The sequence below is a fragment of the Hemicordylus capensis genome, chromosome 3 (genome assembly GCF_027244095.1).
Source record: "Hemicordylus capensis ecotype Gifberg chromosome 3, rHemCap1.1.pri, whole genome shotgun sequence".
Taxonomy (NCBI): Eukaryota; Metazoa; Chordata; class Lepidosauria; order Squamata; family Cordylidae; genus Hemicordylus; species Hemicordylus capensis.
Genome location: NC_069659.1, coordinates 358,417,437 through 358,435,284, shown reverse-complemented (window position 1 = coordinate 358,435,284; position 17,848 = coordinate 358,417,437). Strand labels below are relative to the sequence as shown.

The 17,848-nt window shown below is 49.8% G+C and overlaps 1 protein-coding gene across 4 annotated transcripts in view; it reads right to left on the bottom strand.

Moving 5' to 3' along the window:
• The window catches only part of OPA1 (OPA1 mitochondrial dynamin like GTPase), an 81,381-nt gene that overhangs the window by 30,784 nt on the left and 32,749 nt on the right, over window positions 1–17,848 (bottom strand). For all 4 annotated transcript variants that reach the window (XM_053308838.1, XM_053308840.1, XM_053308839.1 and 1 more), the window contains 7 exons: window positions 16,821–16,920; window positions 16,286–16,416; window positions 15,073–15,145; window positions 14,889–14,961; window positions 8,098–8,213; window positions 6,983–7,047; window positions 788–864 (listed from right to left, as the gene is read on the bottom strand). In XM_053308838.1, the coding sequence (XP_053164813.1) occupies window positions 788–864; window positions 6,983–7,047; window positions 8,098–8,213; window positions 14,889–14,961; window positions 15,073–15,145; window positions 16,286–16,416; window positions 16,821–16,920 (635 nt within the window). The remainder of the gene's footprint in view (window positions 1–787; window positions 865–6,982; window positions 7,048–8,097; window positions 8,214–14,888; window positions 14,962–15,072; window positions 15,146–16,285; window positions 16,417–16,820; window positions 16,921–17,848) is intronic.

Below are 17,848 nucleotides of genomic sequence, written 5' to 3'. Positions count from 1 at the left end.
ATGACAGGCTGGATGGATGGGGCACGTCCAACAGGCACAGCCCACAAGGGGTTAGGTTTCCATGGAAGACCCTTTTCGAGAAGAACACACCACACAGTCCAAAGGGCAGAGTCACCATGCCCCAGAAACCTTGGCTCCCAGAAGGTTCTGAGCACACACAGCTGCAAAGGGAGGCTTGCAAGTGTGCAGCAGCCGCAACTCCTAGCAATTCTTCACAGGGAGGGCGGGTGCGTGCGTGCGCTCTGAACAGTTGTTCACAGTGGTCAGTGCCCTGCTGGGCCACACTTCACGACCAACAGAAGCAGATGTTTTATTTTTTTAATTAATGCAAATTGGCTTACTGTAGACAGACCACTGAATTCAGGTTTCTTGATGCAGAATTCCTCTCTCTTTTAAAAAATATAGAGAACTGAGTACTTGCAAGCCCTCCTGTGTATAGCTGTTTCCTACCTCTGATTAGAAAGACTCCCCCGCCCCCGCATCCACTCCTTTGGCTGATATTTGTAATTTCTGGAACACGAACAGACAACAACATGCGCAATGATTTCTCTTAAGAGAGCAGCAAAATTGCCAGTCATTCACAGAATGGCCAGAAGTTGCCAAACCCATGCAGACACCTAGAACCAATAAATGTTTTACAGGCAGAAGAGAGCAGATGGATTCCAGATGGATGGTAAGAAATGCATGGCATCCTCCTTGGGCCAGGGAGGATTTATGGCAGTCTGTTTAACATCCCCCATCACAGACAAAGCAACCCCAAAGACAGAAGATCCATTTGCTACTGTACCAGTGCTTTGGCGTCACCTGGCTCAAACTTATGACTTCATCAAGGATTTCATTCTTTGCTTTTTCAAACAGCTCATCCTAGGCACAAAAGAAGAATGGGTGGCCACTGACCAAGATGCTCGGACCCACGACTTCCTGTCCTGGCTGGCAGCAGCAACAGCAGCCCTCCGGCAGAGAGAGGCCTTTCCCCCACCTGAGAGGCTTCGAACAGAAGATGCTCAGGACTAAAGCTGGGACCTTCTGCACGCAAGGCATGTGTAGCTGCTGGGGCCGTCTCTCAAAGGACCCCTGTGCTTGGCTGAAACACCATTCAGTGCATGCTTGGCCTGTGAAGAGGACACAACCCTGGCAAGGTCAAGCGGCTGGCCCACTGAAGATCAGGGCCCATGAGCAGGGAGAGACCACAGCACTGTCCACTTGCGTTGTCTCAGAAATGTGGCAATCTAGAAACCGCTCTTCCATTTTAAATGTGCCCACAGCCGCAGAAAACAATTCGATACAAAAAGAACACTGTGAAACCAAACCCCAGCCATGAAAATGATCAAGTTTTCTAAGTTTAGAAGTCCCATCTTTAAGGATACTGAAAACTATTCAGGGGTCTCAAGGCCTGTTAGGCCTTTCGGAAGACACTTCTTACATGCCTTGTGGAATCGTATGGCTTTCCCATTTGTAAACAATTAGTGGCAATTTTAAAATCACAAGTCCTCTCGTAAAAAAGAGAAATGGTCAGTTTCATTAAGTTTAAGCAAAGCCGCTCTCTCTCGGCTTTGCAGAGTGCAAATTTAATCAGTCACTGAGGTGGCTTATTGGCAAAGGCCTCCTCGGCGGCTTGCTGGGGGCTCGCATCTCTGGCGGGCCAGGAAACTGGAGCCATTTGTGCCATGGCCACTAGAAGAGCTTCTCCACATGCACAGCTCCAGTTGAGAGGCGTCACCCACCAGCACTGGAAGCAAAGCGTCTGCCACAGAACAAGCCCTGCTCTTTTCAAGCCGTTCCCACAGCACACCATGGAAAGTCCTGGTCAAGGGCTCTCCGGCAGCCTCAGTGTCTTTCCCATCTCATCAGTCCTGCAGAGCAGATCCTTTGTACCCCCACTTGGCAGACAGCAGCCTCAAGGATGGGAGAAAAGACAACGATTTCCGGTGAAGCTGTGTCTGGCCTCCCAGTCCAAGTCCACTCTGGTTCTCTCCTGCCTACATTAGGCTACTTAAAGATTCTTGATCTGTGTAGCGTAAGAGTGAAAGTCAGGTTGCTTACCTGCAACAGTAGTTCTTGTAGTGGTCCACTGCCCTTCACAACACTGTGGATGTCTGCGCCTGTGTAGACTAGACCCCGGGGAACCTTCTAGAGCTGATTTAGCCTTTTGGCGGTAGCCCCCACCCCCCACCCCCCCAGTGACATGCACAGTCCCTCGGATGTTACCTCCCTCAGTCCCTGACCGCCGCAATCGACTTAGACAGGTAAGTGACCGCTACATCAGGGAGGAGGGAGGGTCGTGTCAAGGACAACCGACCACTACAAGAACGACGGTCACAGGTAAGCAACCAAACTTTCTTGTTAGTGGTCCATTGTCCTCCATACTGTGGAGATTAGCAAGCAACTCACCAGGAAGGCGGGAGAAGCAGGCATCTACTGGAGGACTGTATCAAGGATTGCCGCTCCAAACTGGGAATGGGCTCTTGACCTGGTGTCCAAAGCATAATGCCGAACAAAGAACAAGGGTCCATTCCAGGCTGCTGCCCGACAGAGAGCATCCAATGGAACTCCATAAAGGTAGCCACTGCCCTAGTAGAATGTGCCCTAAGAGAGGGCAGTAGTGGCTTTTTAGAAAGTGTATAGGCCTGCTTGATGGCAGGGGTAATCCAGGTGGACAAGCTCTGGCAGGATGGAGGTAAAGAGACAGCGCTCGTTTTACGTCCAAGGTACGCCACAAACGCTCTTCATCCGATGTGGGCAAAGGGAAGAATACTGGGAGGCAGATATCGCGAGAGATGTGGTACTGAGTCACAACTTTGAGTAAATAATGAATGTCAAGCCTTAAGATGACTTTGTCCTGCTGGAAGGAAATGAGTGGAGCGTCTGCCTGTAGCGCCCTGTGCTCTGATGCACGCCGGGCCGAGGTAACTGCTAACAGAAAGGCTGTTTTAACAGACTGAGGCACCAGGTCCAGATGTCCACAGCCAGGCAGCAGAGTGCAGGCGAGTATGTTCCTCCTTGATGATTCAGGTAGGACGTCGCTGTCACATTGTCTGTCATCACCAATACTGAAGTGCCTCTCAACAGCAGGAGAAAAGCCTTCATGGCCTTCCAAATGGCCAAGTTCCAAGTGGCTGATGTTAAGCTTGCCTTTGCGGGTGTTCCAGTGGCCAGATACACTGTGGTTGCAGCAGTGTGCGCCACTCCCAGAGTTGGAGGCATCTGTCGTAAGAGACATCTTTGCTACTGGCTATACAAATGGCCTGCCTTCTAGGAGACTGGAAATCTTGGACCACCACCATATTGACCGGCGAACGTCGTCCTCCTGTGGATGGAAAACAGACAGGAACCACTGCTGCAAGGGACGCATTCGGAGGTGTGCCAGTGATAGGATGCTGGTAGCTGACGCCATAAAGCCCAGCATCTTTTGTATGGACTGTGCTGGGTGATGGTTGGAGGCTAGGATTTTGTAGGCCATGGCCCCGATGTCGGCCACTCTTCGCAATGGCAGAGAAGCCAGCATGTCCTGAGAGTCAGGAATCGTGCCCAGGAACTCTATAGTCCGTGTAGATGTTAGCTTTGACTTTTCCCAATTGACACATAGACCCAAATGGTCTAGGAGTGTGAGCGTAGTTTGAATGTGCTGTCGGTAGTTCTCTTTGGACCTTCCCAAAGGTCTAAATATGGATATAGACAAATGGCCAGTGGACGAAGATGTGCCACCACTACAGCCATGCACTTGGTCAAGACTCTCGGGGCCATGGACAGACCAAAGGGCAAAGCTTTGTATTGGCACACCCTCCTCCCAACGCAGAAACAAAGATATTTCCTGTGGTGTGGTCTGATCGAAATATGAAAGTATGCATCTTTCAGGTCAATCGCTGCGAATTAATTGTTTCGGAACAAGAGCTGTAGAATTTGGCTAAGGGTAGTCATCCGGAAACACTTGGAATGAATGAAGCTGTTGAGGCTGAGAAGATCCATGATGGGTCTCAAGCCCCCACCTCTCTTCAGGATTGCAAAGTAACGTGAATAGAACTCCACAGTGATATTGCTGTTTACTGCTTAAATGGCGCCTTTCCTGAGAAGTGACTGAACCTCTTGTTGAAGCATAGGATTGGATTGCGTGCACTGGGTTCCCGAAAAGGGTGGCAGTGTGTGAAATTCCGTTGCGTACCCGATACACACGATGGTCAGCACCCATTGGTCCATAGTGATGTCTTGCCACACGTCTGCATATGGGAGGAGCCTGGAGCCAGACAGTGTGTCAGGCTCTCTTATTATAGGCTGGCTTGGATTTCAGAGTGGTCTTCTGAGACGGAGTAGATGGCTTGCGAAAGGAAATATAAGGTTGGAATCTGTTCCTCCAATGTTCCTGGTGGCACAATGCCTGATATGAAGACCGATGCCCACTGATGTGGCTTATTAGGTCTTTGCTGGAAATACTGGAACCCCATCGACCTTGCAGTAGTTTTCAGTTTGTGGATTCTTTCCAACGTATCATCTGTGTCTTTGCCAAACAGGTTGTCCCCATCAAATGGGAGATCTTCAATCTGCACCTTCGCTTCTGGTGCAAGAGAGGTTGACTTTAGCCATGCATGCCTGCGCAATGCAACAGCCGCTGCCATAGTTCAAGAACTGCAGTCCGCCTCATGGTGTGCTGAGTGCAGTTCTTGTTTCGTAGTCTGTAGACCCTTGGAAAGGAAGGTCATGGCTGCCTCCTTCTGATCTGATGGAAGTTGCTGGATAAACAGCTCAAAAGAAAATGTGGGTGACGTGCCATGCACCCTTGCTAATTTGATATGCCCACCTGTAAGCTTGCAGTAGCAGAGATGCACTCCCCCAAAGGGTCCAGCTTCTTACCATCTGGGTCAGACAGTGCAGAGAGCAGCTTTTGCTTTGAACCATGCTGAGAGGACTCTACCACTATTGAGTTAGGTTTCGGGTGAAGAAACCAATAGGGTGCATCAGTCTGGTGAAGTCTATAAAGGTTTTCCAACTTCTTAGCAGTAGGTTGAATGGATGCTGGTTTAGTCCAGGCTGCCCTTACTGCTTCAGTGACAGCAGGAAGAAGTGGTAAGGAAACAGGGGTAGCAGAAGATGACTTGATAAGGCCAAAGACAGAGTCTGCTGCCTCATGCTTTAACTGCTGCGTCTCCAGGCCACGGGGCTGATGCCATTCGCTGTATTTGCTCTGTAGAAGGCCCGTAGTCTTCCGATACAGATTGCCCTTTATTGCCATCTAGTGGGTCCTGTGGCACAGGAGGATCTGGAGACATACCTGGATCTTTGGGATGAGAAGAGACAGTGTCTAATTCTGACACGGAGTCAGGTGCAGCTGGACCTGTAGGGGCATCTGACTTGTCGTGCTGTGCAATTTTGGTTGGCTGCGCAGGTTGTGCATTATGCTGAGCTTGGCCATCCTTAGTAACTGCAACTCTGGTCTTTTTATTTTTATTAGAACTGGGTCCCTTTGTTTTCCTGCTAGGTGAAATTGAGCGGGATCTATATTTTTTAGGGCTGTTGCCATATCCGTGAGCCCTAAATCTTTCTTCCAGATCCTCCCTCCCAGTCTGCTCCGCCCTCCGATTCCAGAGTGGAATCCCTCCTCTCCTCTGTTTCCTCTGCACTGACTGGGATCGGAGAGGTTGCTACGGAGACTGTCGCAGCTTTCTGTGGCGCTTTCTTCTTCTTGCAGTGCTTTCCGCCCCTCAGCACCTTGAAACTGCTCTTGGTGTTTGCTTGGTTTTGTCCTGGAGGACAAGGACTTCGGTACTGAGAGCGGCTTAGCCCCGGAGGTCGAGGGCTTTGGTGCCGGGAGTGGCTGCTTGACGGGCGCTTGGAGCATCGGACCCTGTGTGGGTACCGACAGCGCCTGTGATGTGTTCCGCAACAAAAGCCCCGAGTCCTCGGAGCACAGCATCCCGCAGCTTGTATGGCACTGCTGGGATTGCTGAGAAACAGGTGGAGTCTGGAGGGCTGTATTAGCAAGGACAGCCTGCTCCCAGAGTAAAGCGCGCAAACATGAGGCCCGATGACTCCTGGCCTGTCGTTTTACAAAGTACAAGTCACACAATGTTTAAATGAGGACTTGGCAGCCATAGACTACCTGAGGCCCCTCAGGAGAAAAGGCGGGAAGGTGGGGAGTGGGGGAAGGAGACCATAGGAAATAAAAACAAAAATGCAAAACCAGAAAAGCAGATACAGCCAGAGGATAGAGAAAGGGGAATAAACAGTAAAACAATGGGGGACAGGGGTTTCTTTTCTCTCTCATGGCTCAGCTCACAGAAAAAATCCACGGCAGAAGGTCCTCTGAAGTCACTGTCATGGAGGTTGGGAGAAGACTGAGGGAAGTAACATCTGAGGGACTGTGTATGCCATCAGAGGGTGGAGCTGCCACCAAAAGGCTTTGCAGCTCTAAAAGGTTCCCCGGGTCTTGTCTATGCAGGGATAGACATCCACAGTGTGGGGGACAATAAGACCACTACAAGAAGCTATGTTTACTGAACGGAAATGTTGGCGGATTTGTTTATTGAACTGTTGCATTTATGCGTTTTTCACACAATGCATAATCAACCTATGGAATTCTCTGCCACAAGATGTGGTAACAGCCAACACAGCCTGGATGGCTTTAAGAGGGGTTTATAAAAATTCATGGAGGAGAGGTCTCTCAATGGCTACTAGTCTGAGGGCCACAGGCCACCTCCAGGCTCAGAGGCAGGATGCCCCTGAGTACCAGTTGCAGGGGAGCAACAGCAGGAGAGAGGGGATGCCCTCAGCTCTTGCCTTTGGACTTCCCAGAGGGATCTTGTGGGCCACTGTGTGAAGCAGGATGCTTAACTAGATCAGCCTTGGGCCTGATCCAGTACAACTTTTCTTATGTTTATGCTTTTGGCAAGTAATTTTGCTCTACTATTTATTGATCTGTAGGTGGTGCACACCACTTTGGGCATAATTTCTTTTTATGAAAGAGTGGGATATAAATGAAAACTGGACTTACCCGATCAAGTTCTCGCAGGCGAGGGTAGTTGTTCTTCCACTCAGTCTCCAAATTGAAACGTGTCGCTATGGGAAAAAAACACTGGGGATGTAGGCAAGATCCATGGTTTCTGTGCAGCTGGTCTGCTGAGTTGCACATACGTGACATCTCCCCCCCCCCACCCCCAACTGCAGTAGAAGTGCTTATAGCAGGCATTTGAGACACTGAAAATAGCAACTGTAATAAAAACAACATACAGTAGGCTACAGGACAGTGTTGGACAAGCATGTCAACCAACCCAGGTACATCTTACAAAGATCTGCATGCACAAACACTGAAGCTCCCTGAAGTGTGCTTCTGCAGTGTCTGTTTTTTACACCTGAGGTCTCAAGCATACAGCATTCAGGGAAACCATGTTTTCATGATTCTACTTTATTATTGTTGTTTTGCAAGGAGTAAACATAAAATACAACACACAGTATAGTTGGCCAGCCAGTTTTTGAAAAACAAAGTTCTTTCATTTCTCTACAGATACACAATGGAAATCAACAGAAATCTAAGGCACATCCATGATTTGATCACATCCAGTCCAAAGTCCTGGCAGCTCCACCTCTCCGATGCTCCCTTGCCTGGCGGGCTTTTGACGTGACTGGCTAGGCAGGGACTGAACCCGAGACATGCTGTAGGCTGCCAAGGGTGGGCTCTCTGATCAGCCTCCCCAACTCATTTTCTAAAAGGCACAGACTCCTCTCTACGGCCCCTTGGCCAGGGCCCATGAAGCTGTCTGATGAAGATTCTCTGTTCCTTTCCAAATTGAAATCCTCCCTTGCTTCTTCAGTAATTTTGCTTGGGGTACACAGTTTGCCCTTTGGCAGCAGAGACGTAAGTTTGGGGCGGTATATAAATGTGTTAAACAAACAACCCAACGCATCTGTGCCTGAAATCGCTGTCTCCGCTCTTTTGCAGATCTGGGCAGAGAAGTTCAAGAAGCCAACCACTAACCAACCTGGCTCTGGCCCAACGGTATTCTCTAGATGGGAATGTCCAGCTCCCAGAGAGAGTTGAAGTTGAGGCGCACCCTCTGCCCGCCCCCACCAGAGGCACCCTGGCAAGCCAGCTGCATGCAGCCCTGTTACCTTTAAAAGCATCTGCTTGCTGCTCCACAGACTCACGCACCATTTTCCAAAAGCGGTCCGACACAGCAAGGCTTAGGTTGCGGGTTGTCACCTGGTGGGCCTTCAGCATGCACTTCCTAAGAGAGACAGAAGCAGAACATGGGGAGCTTTTCCCAGCAAGGAGGAGACTGATAGGAAGGGGCAGAGAAAAAAGAAAAAAGAGAGAGAAAAGCAGAGGCACCGAAAGCGTGCTCCCAGCCCGCCCACCCACCTTCCTCAGAGACCCAGAGCATAGGGCTCCCTTCCCTTTTTTATTCTGAGCTATAAGGATCATTAGGAAGAAGAAACACTGAGCATCAAGCAAGAGTGATGTCCAAACTTGTAGGGATGGTGGCCAACATCCAGACTCAATTACTTATGAGCAGTCCTGTTAACTTCAGTGGGACAACTCATCAGTCATTTAGCCCAGGTATCAGCCAGGGAACGAGTTGAGGCTTGCAAGAGGCCACCACAACAAAAAGGGCTTTTCAGGTCTCTTCAGAACAGGAGGAAGGTCAAGGAAGAAGGGGCAGCCAGAAGTGTACCTAGGTAATTTTGGAGCCTGGATCTAAAGGCCTTTGGAGGCCCCCCACCCTCTGCAAATTAAGCAACATCATGTTCTGCTGGGTGACCACACCACCCAGGACAGACTAAAGAGGATTTCCCAGGGTCTGTGGAGACACTGGACTTTGGCCCCAAAGTCTAGGGGTAAGAGCACGTCTGGGGGCAGCAGTGGGCTCGCCCTTGCTGGAGGCTTTCAGACAGAGGCTGGTAGACCCCCAAGGTCCCGTCCAACTCTAGAATCCTGTGATTATATGGAATTGGTCGTTTTCTCAGAAAGGAGCACTTGGTTACTCACCGTGAAGGCTTCTTCTTGCTGCTGGATTCGAGGACATCTCCCGTGGGTTATCCCTCCCATGTGCTCCAGTAGGCAGGACTATGTAGACAAAAAAAGAGCTTAAATAGAATGGGAAGGAGAACCTCTCCCAGCTTGCAATAGCCCAGTCTGCATCTACTGGGGTGGAAGACCCTGTTGGAGGACTTGTCTGCCAAAGGCTGCTTGATAAAGGCGATGGAGGTCAAGCTTGTAGTGACGTGTGAACGTGGATAGAGATGGCTAGGTGATGGTTTTGCAGATTTCTGCCAGTGGAGCATTCATCGAGAAGGCTGCCGTCATTACTGCTCATCTGGTAGAGTGCGCTGTGATGTTAAGTGTGTGAGCAAGTTTTGTACTTAGTATGCCAAGGATACAACATGCCTTGATCCATCTGGCAAGAGATAAACCTTCAGGCAGTGACTGACTTTGAGCTTGTGCCACTCCTCCTCCTTAGGGTGCCAAGGCTTAGGACGGAATGAAGGGGAAACTGTGTGCTGAGATCGGTGAAAAACCAAGGCCACTTTCGGTTGAAAAGAGGCATCTAGTATCAGGTGCACTGAGTCATGTGAAAATAGGATTGGCAGATAAGGCACATAATTTTGAGACACGTCTGGGTGATGTGATAGCCACCAGAAAGACAAGTTTGAAATAAAGTAAGCGGAGTGGAATGGATCTAATGGGCTCAAATGGTGGTTTGTGTAGTATGTGGAGGACTCTGTGGAGCTCCCAGGAAGGAAATCTGGGAAAACTGAGATGTGGATGTGAATGTAGCCCTTTAGCAGAGGAGCGGACAGGAGATTAGCCAACCGCTTGAGCGTGTTCACCCTGAGACCCTTTTTTAAGGTCCTCTTGGGTTGTTGTGAGGAGAAACTTAAGTATGTAGTACACTGCTCTGGGCTCCTTGGAGGAAGAGCGGGATAGAAAATGTAAAATAATAATAATAATTAATAAATAAATTCTGTGCCCTTACGTGGAAAGCGGGAGAAGAACCAGGGAAGCTTTGCATTGACTGGCAAGGTGAAAAGATCCATCTATGAAATGCCCAGGGCTTGAGTCATCAGGGCAAAGGCGTGAGAGCTGATCTCCTTCCTGCTGAGCCTATCTGCTTGGGTGTTGAGAACCTCACTGACATGATAGGCTGTTAAGCAAGGCTAGGTGAGTTGCTGTCCAGTGGAGTAAGAGCAAGGCTTCCTGATGCAGAGACTTGGATCTGGTGACCCCTTGTCAGTTCACCTGTGCTTTTGCAGTCATGTTGTCCATCTGGACCAGACCATGCTGATTCTGTAGCATTGGCTGGAATGATTGCAGGGCTAAGTGAAGGGCCCTTAGCTCCAACCAATTTATACTGTGTGCTTGTTCTTGTGGAGTCTACTTTCCCTGCACCGAATGCTAGTGTACCCCTCCCGCCAAGCCGGAGAAACTCGCATCCAGTGTATCACCCTGGAGTGGGTCAGGAAAGTCCGATCACAGGAAAGATGGTTGAGTCCATGTGATGTTTGAGTCCACCAGCAGAAAGAATGGACCACATGTGGCAGAAGCTTGACCCTGGTGGGTCTCCGACCCGCAATGTCGTTCTGATATGGTAGAAGAAACCACTGAAGTGTGCGTGGGTGAAAATGGGCCCACTGAACCAGAGTCAGGGATGCCATCATCAGGCCCAGGAGTTGGGTTGGGAGGAATCGGTTGGGGGGCACTGAGGTGAACTCTATTTGGTACCCATGTGAGGGTGTTGAGGATCCACTGGTCCATGATGTTGGCTTCCCATGCGTGGAAGAAGTCAGAGAGACAACCTCCCATGCCCTGTGGCTGTGAGTCAGGAGGGTTGTCTTACCTTGGGTTGTGCCGTGAAGGTCTGACATGACTGGTTCTCTGGTATGTGGAAGTTGGAGTGCAGACTATTCCAGAAAGGATGCTGGCCTCTGGAGTCTGTTCTGAGGTCTAAAGTTGGGATGAAAGGAACGAAAAGGCTAGAAGGGCCTTTGTGACTGTTGTCTGTCATCCTTGCGAAGGGCTGATGGTAGCGCCTTGTATGTAGGTAGGTATGTATGTATGTATCTAATTAAAAGCCTGAGTGAACAAATGTGTCTTTACTGCCTTTTAAAAAGTTGTAAGAGATGGGGAGTCCCTTATTTTCATCAGGGAGCATGTTCCAAAGCCTCAGGGCAGTAATGGAGAAGGGCCATCCAGTGTTCTCTCTAATATTTTCAACTGTGTGCAGAATGAGTTTTCTTCTGGGCAGCAGTATCAAGGAAGTGTGTGTGCACGTACAGTATATTCAGAGTGGGACCTTCCTGATTAAACCAGAGCGGGATCCAAAATCAACTGAGTAGATATCAAAACACGTGTGAACCATAGACGCACAAGCCTTAGAGGGAACACTGGATCCATCCCCAAGTAGCCACCAGACGAGCCAGTGGCAACTGCAGACGAACCTCTCCTGATGATCTCAATGGACAGTGTGGTTCACAGTGAAGAAGATGTTTTCTTAAATACCCAGGACCCAAGCTGTTAAGGCTTTATAGGTTATAACCAAGACCTTGTTTTTTTGCCCGGAAACTTATCGGCAACCAGAGTAGATCTTTTAAGAAGGGAGTGATATGGTTTCTCCGAGATGACCCAGAGACCAACCTGGCTGTTGCATTCTATACCAACTGCAGTTACTGGACTATGTACAAAGGCAGACCCACATAGAGCGCATTGCAGTAGTCAAGTCTGGAGGTGACCAGCAGATGTACTACTGATTGGAGATCGTTATCCTTTGTTTTTGCTGGGACCTCCCGAAGTGCAGCATCACTGAAGAGTTCTGTTGCAGTATAAGGGATGGCAGCAAGGTTGCTGTGTGATGCAGAATCCACCTGCCAGTGCTTGAGCCAGAGGTTCCTCCGCACCACCACCACAGAAGCCGTGGAGCATGAAGAGAAATGAATTGAGTCCAAGGTCGCGTCTGCCATAATTGCTTGTGCCTTCTAGCAGGTGGTATCTGGAGGAGGGGATTGAATGAGTTCATCCACCCACAGCAGGGATGCCTGTGACATGACAGCACACAGACAGGGAAGCTGCTTCGTGGCCCTTCTTAAGGGATGACTCTTCTTGTTAGGGTCTCTCAGGGAGATGTCACTGTCCCTAGGTAGAATGGCTCCTGAGAGCAAGGCCACCATGGGGGCATCTGTGGGAGGAATCTGGAACATGTTAATGGCCTCTTGAATAAGGCTACAAAACTTGTTGACAAGAGATGTAGGCTTCCAATCCCTGCTAACTTGGCAGCGAGGCACCTTTTACCGTGGTGATTCTCTTTATTGAGCAGGGGGAGAGTAACCGGCCCTATCCACCCCCAGCACAGTATCCCTCCAGTGGCTGTTGCTGGTGTCTCTCTTGTCTTTCTTTTTAGAATGTGAGCCCTTTGGGGACAGGGAGCCATCTTATTTATTTATTATTTATCTGTGTAAACCGCCCTGAGCCATTTTTGGAAGGGCGGTATAGAAATCAAACAAACAACAACAACAAACAACAACAACTTGCAGCTGGGGCTTCCCACTTCTGCTTAACTGTGTCTGAGAAGAAAGCAGGGAAGGGAAAAACCAGATTATGCTGTTTGGATTATGGCACAGGAAAAACTAGCGCTTCTCTAGATGGGGGAGAGTAGCATGGTTGGAGCCCCAGAGTATGAAGAGCCTTGTGAAACAACTGTGAAAAATCAACTCGTGGGAAAAGGTGTAAAAATTGGGAGATGGGTTCTGAAGACTGATCATCTGACCATTCACCCTCTTCCCTAGAGACTCCCTCCTCATCTGGGTCCTCTGTCCCAGGTTATCAGGGGAGTCCAATACAATGATGGGTCCTGGGTCTCATGGGTTCAGATTAGGTACTTTTGGATGGAGATCTGGGGACTCGTACCCCAAGTTTGCAGATGAGAGGAATGGCAAATCATGGTCCCCTATTTTTCTTATGGCCTTTGGATTTTTTGGACTTGCAAGACTTAATGGATTTTTTCTGTTTAGACTTTTTCTTCTTTTGGGGAGAGCCAGAGGAAAATGAAGAGGATGAGGATGAAGAGTCCCTGCAGCTTCCCCTCTTTTTGGCTGGCTTAGATGGATTGCTTAGAGCCAGGGACTTTTCCAAAATGCCCTTAAAACAGGTCTGCCAGGCTGCTGGGACCTCAAGAGGGCAAAGTGGGCAATGGAGTGGAAAGAGGAGCAGGCTGTTTGGGGAGGGCAGGAGGGGTGGGTGGTTGGTGGTTCTGGTGGCCGCTGGTCATCCGGGTCCTGCCAGAGGAGCAAAGGCGGTGAAGGATTGGCTGGGCTCCCTTCCACACTGGTGTCTCACTGGCCAGGGTCTCCATGAGGCAGTGGCAGCGGCCAAAGAGGAACGCCATCTCTGTAGGGCCTCTGCTGCGTGTATGGCAAAGGGCTGTGGCACTCCAGTGGCTGCCCTGCTGGCAGCAAAGCTACCGGTAAAAGGGGCCTCGAATGGAGGAGAGTCATCTCTGTGTGGCTGTTTGGTGGGCCACATCCTTGTGCTCCTGCTGGAACAGTCCAAGGCCACAGCAGGGGTTGAGAAGGCCCCAAATATGGTAGTGTTGCTGGCACTGATGGCGAACGCTGGCGCCCGGCGGTGGTCCAAAGTCCTGCAGGGCCAGAGGGGCCTTCCAGTGGGTCCGTGCCTCCTCCCCTGTAGTTGGGCACTCGCAAGGACTGGGTGGTCGTTGGAGAGCCAGTGGCAAAAGAGCAGGTCACAACTGCTTGCTGCTGGGCATTCTCGGTAGGGGAAAATGCTGAAGTCCTCTTCTTCCCCTTGGGGATCAGCACGTGGCGAACCTGAACCCTGCCTGTTTGGTGCTGTTTGGTGCTACAGGAGGAGAGGAAGGAAGAAAGGAAGGAAGGAAGGAGAGCAGAAAAAAGAGCAAAGTTTTTGTTTTGATTTGAGCAAAAGAAAAAAAGGTAACAGCAAGAACATCAAGGGGAAAGAAGAGAAAACTAGCACCAACGCAGAGAAACGAAAAAGAAGCTTGGCCGTGAAAGAGAAGCTGCCTCTGGAGCTGGATGCAGGACTAGACGAACTCGGAGGAGTTCTTCTTTCCAGGCTTTTAAGCTCTCGCTCTCTCTCTCTGTCTAATTAACATAGTCTTGCCTACTGAAGCATGTGGGAAGGATAACCCATGTGAGATGTCCTCTTCCAGAAGCAGAGAATATCATTTACAGGGCTGCGAACAACGTAAGAATAGCTCAGCTGGATCAGGCCCAAGGAGGCCCATCTAGTCCAGCTTCCTGTTTCACACAGTGGCCCACCAAATGCCTCTGAGAAGCCCACAGGCAAGAGGTGAGGGCATGCCCTCTCTTCTGCTGTTGCTCCCCTGCAACTGGTATTGCAACCATGTCTAAAAGGAAGGGACTACTTTGAGGGACTGCTTTGTTCTGCAGAAATCAGCCCACCCCCTACAAACATCTCAGGAGGACCCCCTTATGGGAACTCCTCCCTCGGGGATGCACTGCTGGGTGGCCGCCCAGGAGAGAGCCTTCTCAGGGGCTGGCTCAGCCCTCCCGAACTCCCTGCCCTGGGAGCAGAGACAGCTAGTCCCCCTTTGGAGGGTATTTTGGCGGCTGGCCTCCAGTCAGCTTTCCCTGAATGGTCTGATGTCTGTTTTTGTGCCCCCTGCCATTTTTTGTTCAGCACTTGTTTGTTTTTTACTGGGTGTTATGTTAAAACGGTTGTTTAACTTTTGTTTTTGTAAGCCACCTTGAGCTTATTTTGGAAGAAAGGCAGGGTACACATTTTAAAAATAAGTTAGACAACCCTTAACCTCCAAGCCACCACACAGGATGTTGATCTGGGGTCCCCACAATAAGAACTGAAGGTTGAAAAACAAACAAAACACATCACCACCACAACACAAACCTACTTCAGCAGTTTGGAGTTTTGGAAAAATTCCTCTTCATACTCTCGAATAGATTCTATGCTCTCACTGCTATTTCCTAGAGAAGTAGGGGTGGGGGGAGAGGAGAGGAGAGAAGAGAAGAAAGCTCTTATGCCATCCCATAAATGCAGTGAAGCTTCACCAGCTGGTAAAAGCAAACTCCACTTACCTTTTCCTGTAACAACTGCAAAATACCCAAGAGCCTTCATGGGGAAGAGCTTGCCCTCAATGATCTGCTGGATCTGGGAAAACAAGAAAGCAGCTGATTGAGTATGGCCTTCAAAACCAAGAGCAGAGTCCTTTTACAAGGAGCTAAGAAGAAAACACAGCCTGGCCAGGTCAACTGCCAAGTTCCGGGGCTTCAGGTGATTACATTAAAAAAACAAAATATTGTTAGTCCCTGACAGCCAGACGCACGAGTAACTTAGTCTGGATGACAGCTAACATATGCTTTTAATTTGCCTGTGCTGTACTTCAGCGGGACTGCAGAGAGCTGGGGGAGCTGGCTGTGCAGGCTTCCTTCTTGACAGAAGGACAGCCCACACAGCCAATCAGGCTGGAGTGAGGGAGGAACTTCCTCCCTCCACTCTGGTCCCATGGAGCTGGTGCCAGCCTTCGGAAGCAACACTGGTGCCACAGAACCGGAGGTAATTGCAGCAAAACTCCACTCTGACCGAAGGTTCAGTTTGGGAAAGGAAACCATGGGTCTCTTCTTGTCCTTCACGGTTATGTCAGTTTGGATGTGCAGCTTGGGAAACCAGAGCTGAAGGGATCTCAGGTTTCTTAGTATGTCCAAATTCAGCGTCTCTCACACACATGCAGAACTGAGAGCAAGTTAATTAACAGATCAGGTTCTGAACAGGAGAAGGAAACTGAATGCCAACCAAGGATTGTTCAAAAGCTCAAGCCGCAACCCAGGATCTCAAGTGCACACCAGGGAGGAGACTCACAAGCGTGCGTGGTCTTGATCCACACTTTTCGCCTTACACCAGTTCCCAAGAAACTAATTTCTTCATACAAGCCAAGAGACAAACACACATGGGTTTGTTTTGTTTGGGGTTTTTTTCTTTCCTTTCAGTGACACAAATAGACAAGGTTTGTTGACTCCTGCAAGTGAGTTCTGCTGGAGATAAACCTGGACCAAGTGCCAGGTGCCTCCGTGCATCTCCCTTGCGTGAGAATGCAAAAAGAAGAGCACTGAGTATCTGCACAGCTGGAAGGACTTCGAGCATGAGGTCATCAGCCTAGGGTTCCTCCTCATGGCTGCATGACTCAATAGGCTGCCTCAATAAGCACTTCCGACAGGATCCCACCACAGACGTTGCTCTCCTTCCTTTTTTATGGCCCCGGCATGTTTTCAGGAAGGCATCGCTTCTCCTCACCCTGTTTGGGCTGGCCACGTTTTGCTCTGCAAGGTCCACTTTTGTCAGGACAAATATCGTCCTCTTCCCCTGAGGATCCATTTGGCTGACCAAGTCAGTGACGATGCTGCGTTCGGCATCCACGGACCCATCTGGAAGTAAATGAAAACACCCAAATCCGCTAGGAACTTGCAAAATATACAAACACATGCATCTGCAAGAAAAGGGGTGCTAAACACAACCTGCTTCAATGATAAGAGTAGCTTAACACACAGGAAACACTTCATTATTCAACATCTGAGTCCAGCAAACACAACCGACTAGCCGAGTCCCAGGGCTGGAAAGAAAGGGGAAGCAAGGGAGTCCAACCCAGCCATGGAAGCAGGGCCATCCTTCTGTCTTGCTCCGAGCAACCCCAACCTGTGCCTCTCCCCAAGCCAGGCCACAGCGAGCAGGTGTGGCCTGCACTCATGTATCCGTCTCCTAAGGCTCCCAACGAATGGAAGACCTGCACGAGGCAAGGCTCTTCTGACCCCAGCCTGGCCGCCTTGCTCACCTTGAATGCACAGAATGATGGCATTGGGATTCTGCATGTAGGCTTTGCTCATGCTGAAGATGGTTTCCTTGGTGTCTGGGGCCATCCCGGAGGTCACCGTCTGTAAAGCGAGACAAGGGTGGAGGGAAGGAAGAGGAGCAACTGGGACAGAGCTGAGGAGTCTGCTGCCTACACTCTTCCTTGGGGCCTTCCTTATGCTTCCAGTTCAGGAGGCCCTGGTGGGCAGCCAATTCCAATGGAATGGAGCCACTTCTCTTCCCTAAGCAGTTGGATCCAGGGCTGAAAGAGTGGACTTAAGAACTTAACCAGCCTCCTGCACTTCACAGGGAAGGTCTATTCCTTCTTGTCCTGTTCCCAATGGGAAGGATAAGGGTTTCCTTTTTAAAGCCGGACCTACATCTGTGCGCTCAACACAGGCCACAAATTTCTCACCAGGAACAGATAATTCTCCCCAAGGGGCTCCTATTTTAATCGAGGACTAAAAAGTTCCAGGTAGGATAATGTGCAAATAAATGTAAACCGAATGCCATGTTCCCTTTCTAGTTTCTCAGATGCCCTTGTTAGTCTCCCTTCTTAATAAACCGAGTTCTCTCCACCCCACTGTCCGCTCAGCTTCCATTCACCCCTGAACCATAAATGAAAGGCCAGATTAAAAGAAAATTAAGAGGAGCTGGACCCACATCCTTTCACTTTCCTCACAAGGACTCCCCCCACCCATGACAGCTCATTTGTCTTAAATGGGCTGCTGTGAGAAAGTGGGGGTCAGCACCAAGCAGCTGCTGCTGATGGCAGGATTTATAGAACTGATTTATCACATTCCAGTCAGAAGGCATCCAAGGCCATGTGCAACACTCAACCATGTAAAAATGCCAAGGCAGCAAAAATCGGCACCTGCCACATGTTCACCTCCCATCTGCACACAATACCTGGGCTTTTCCATACTGCACCTGGATGCAGTTCAAGCGATGGCCTGGTTGGTGGGCAGCCCATTCCAAAGCTCTGGCGCCACAAAGGCACTCTGTGCCATG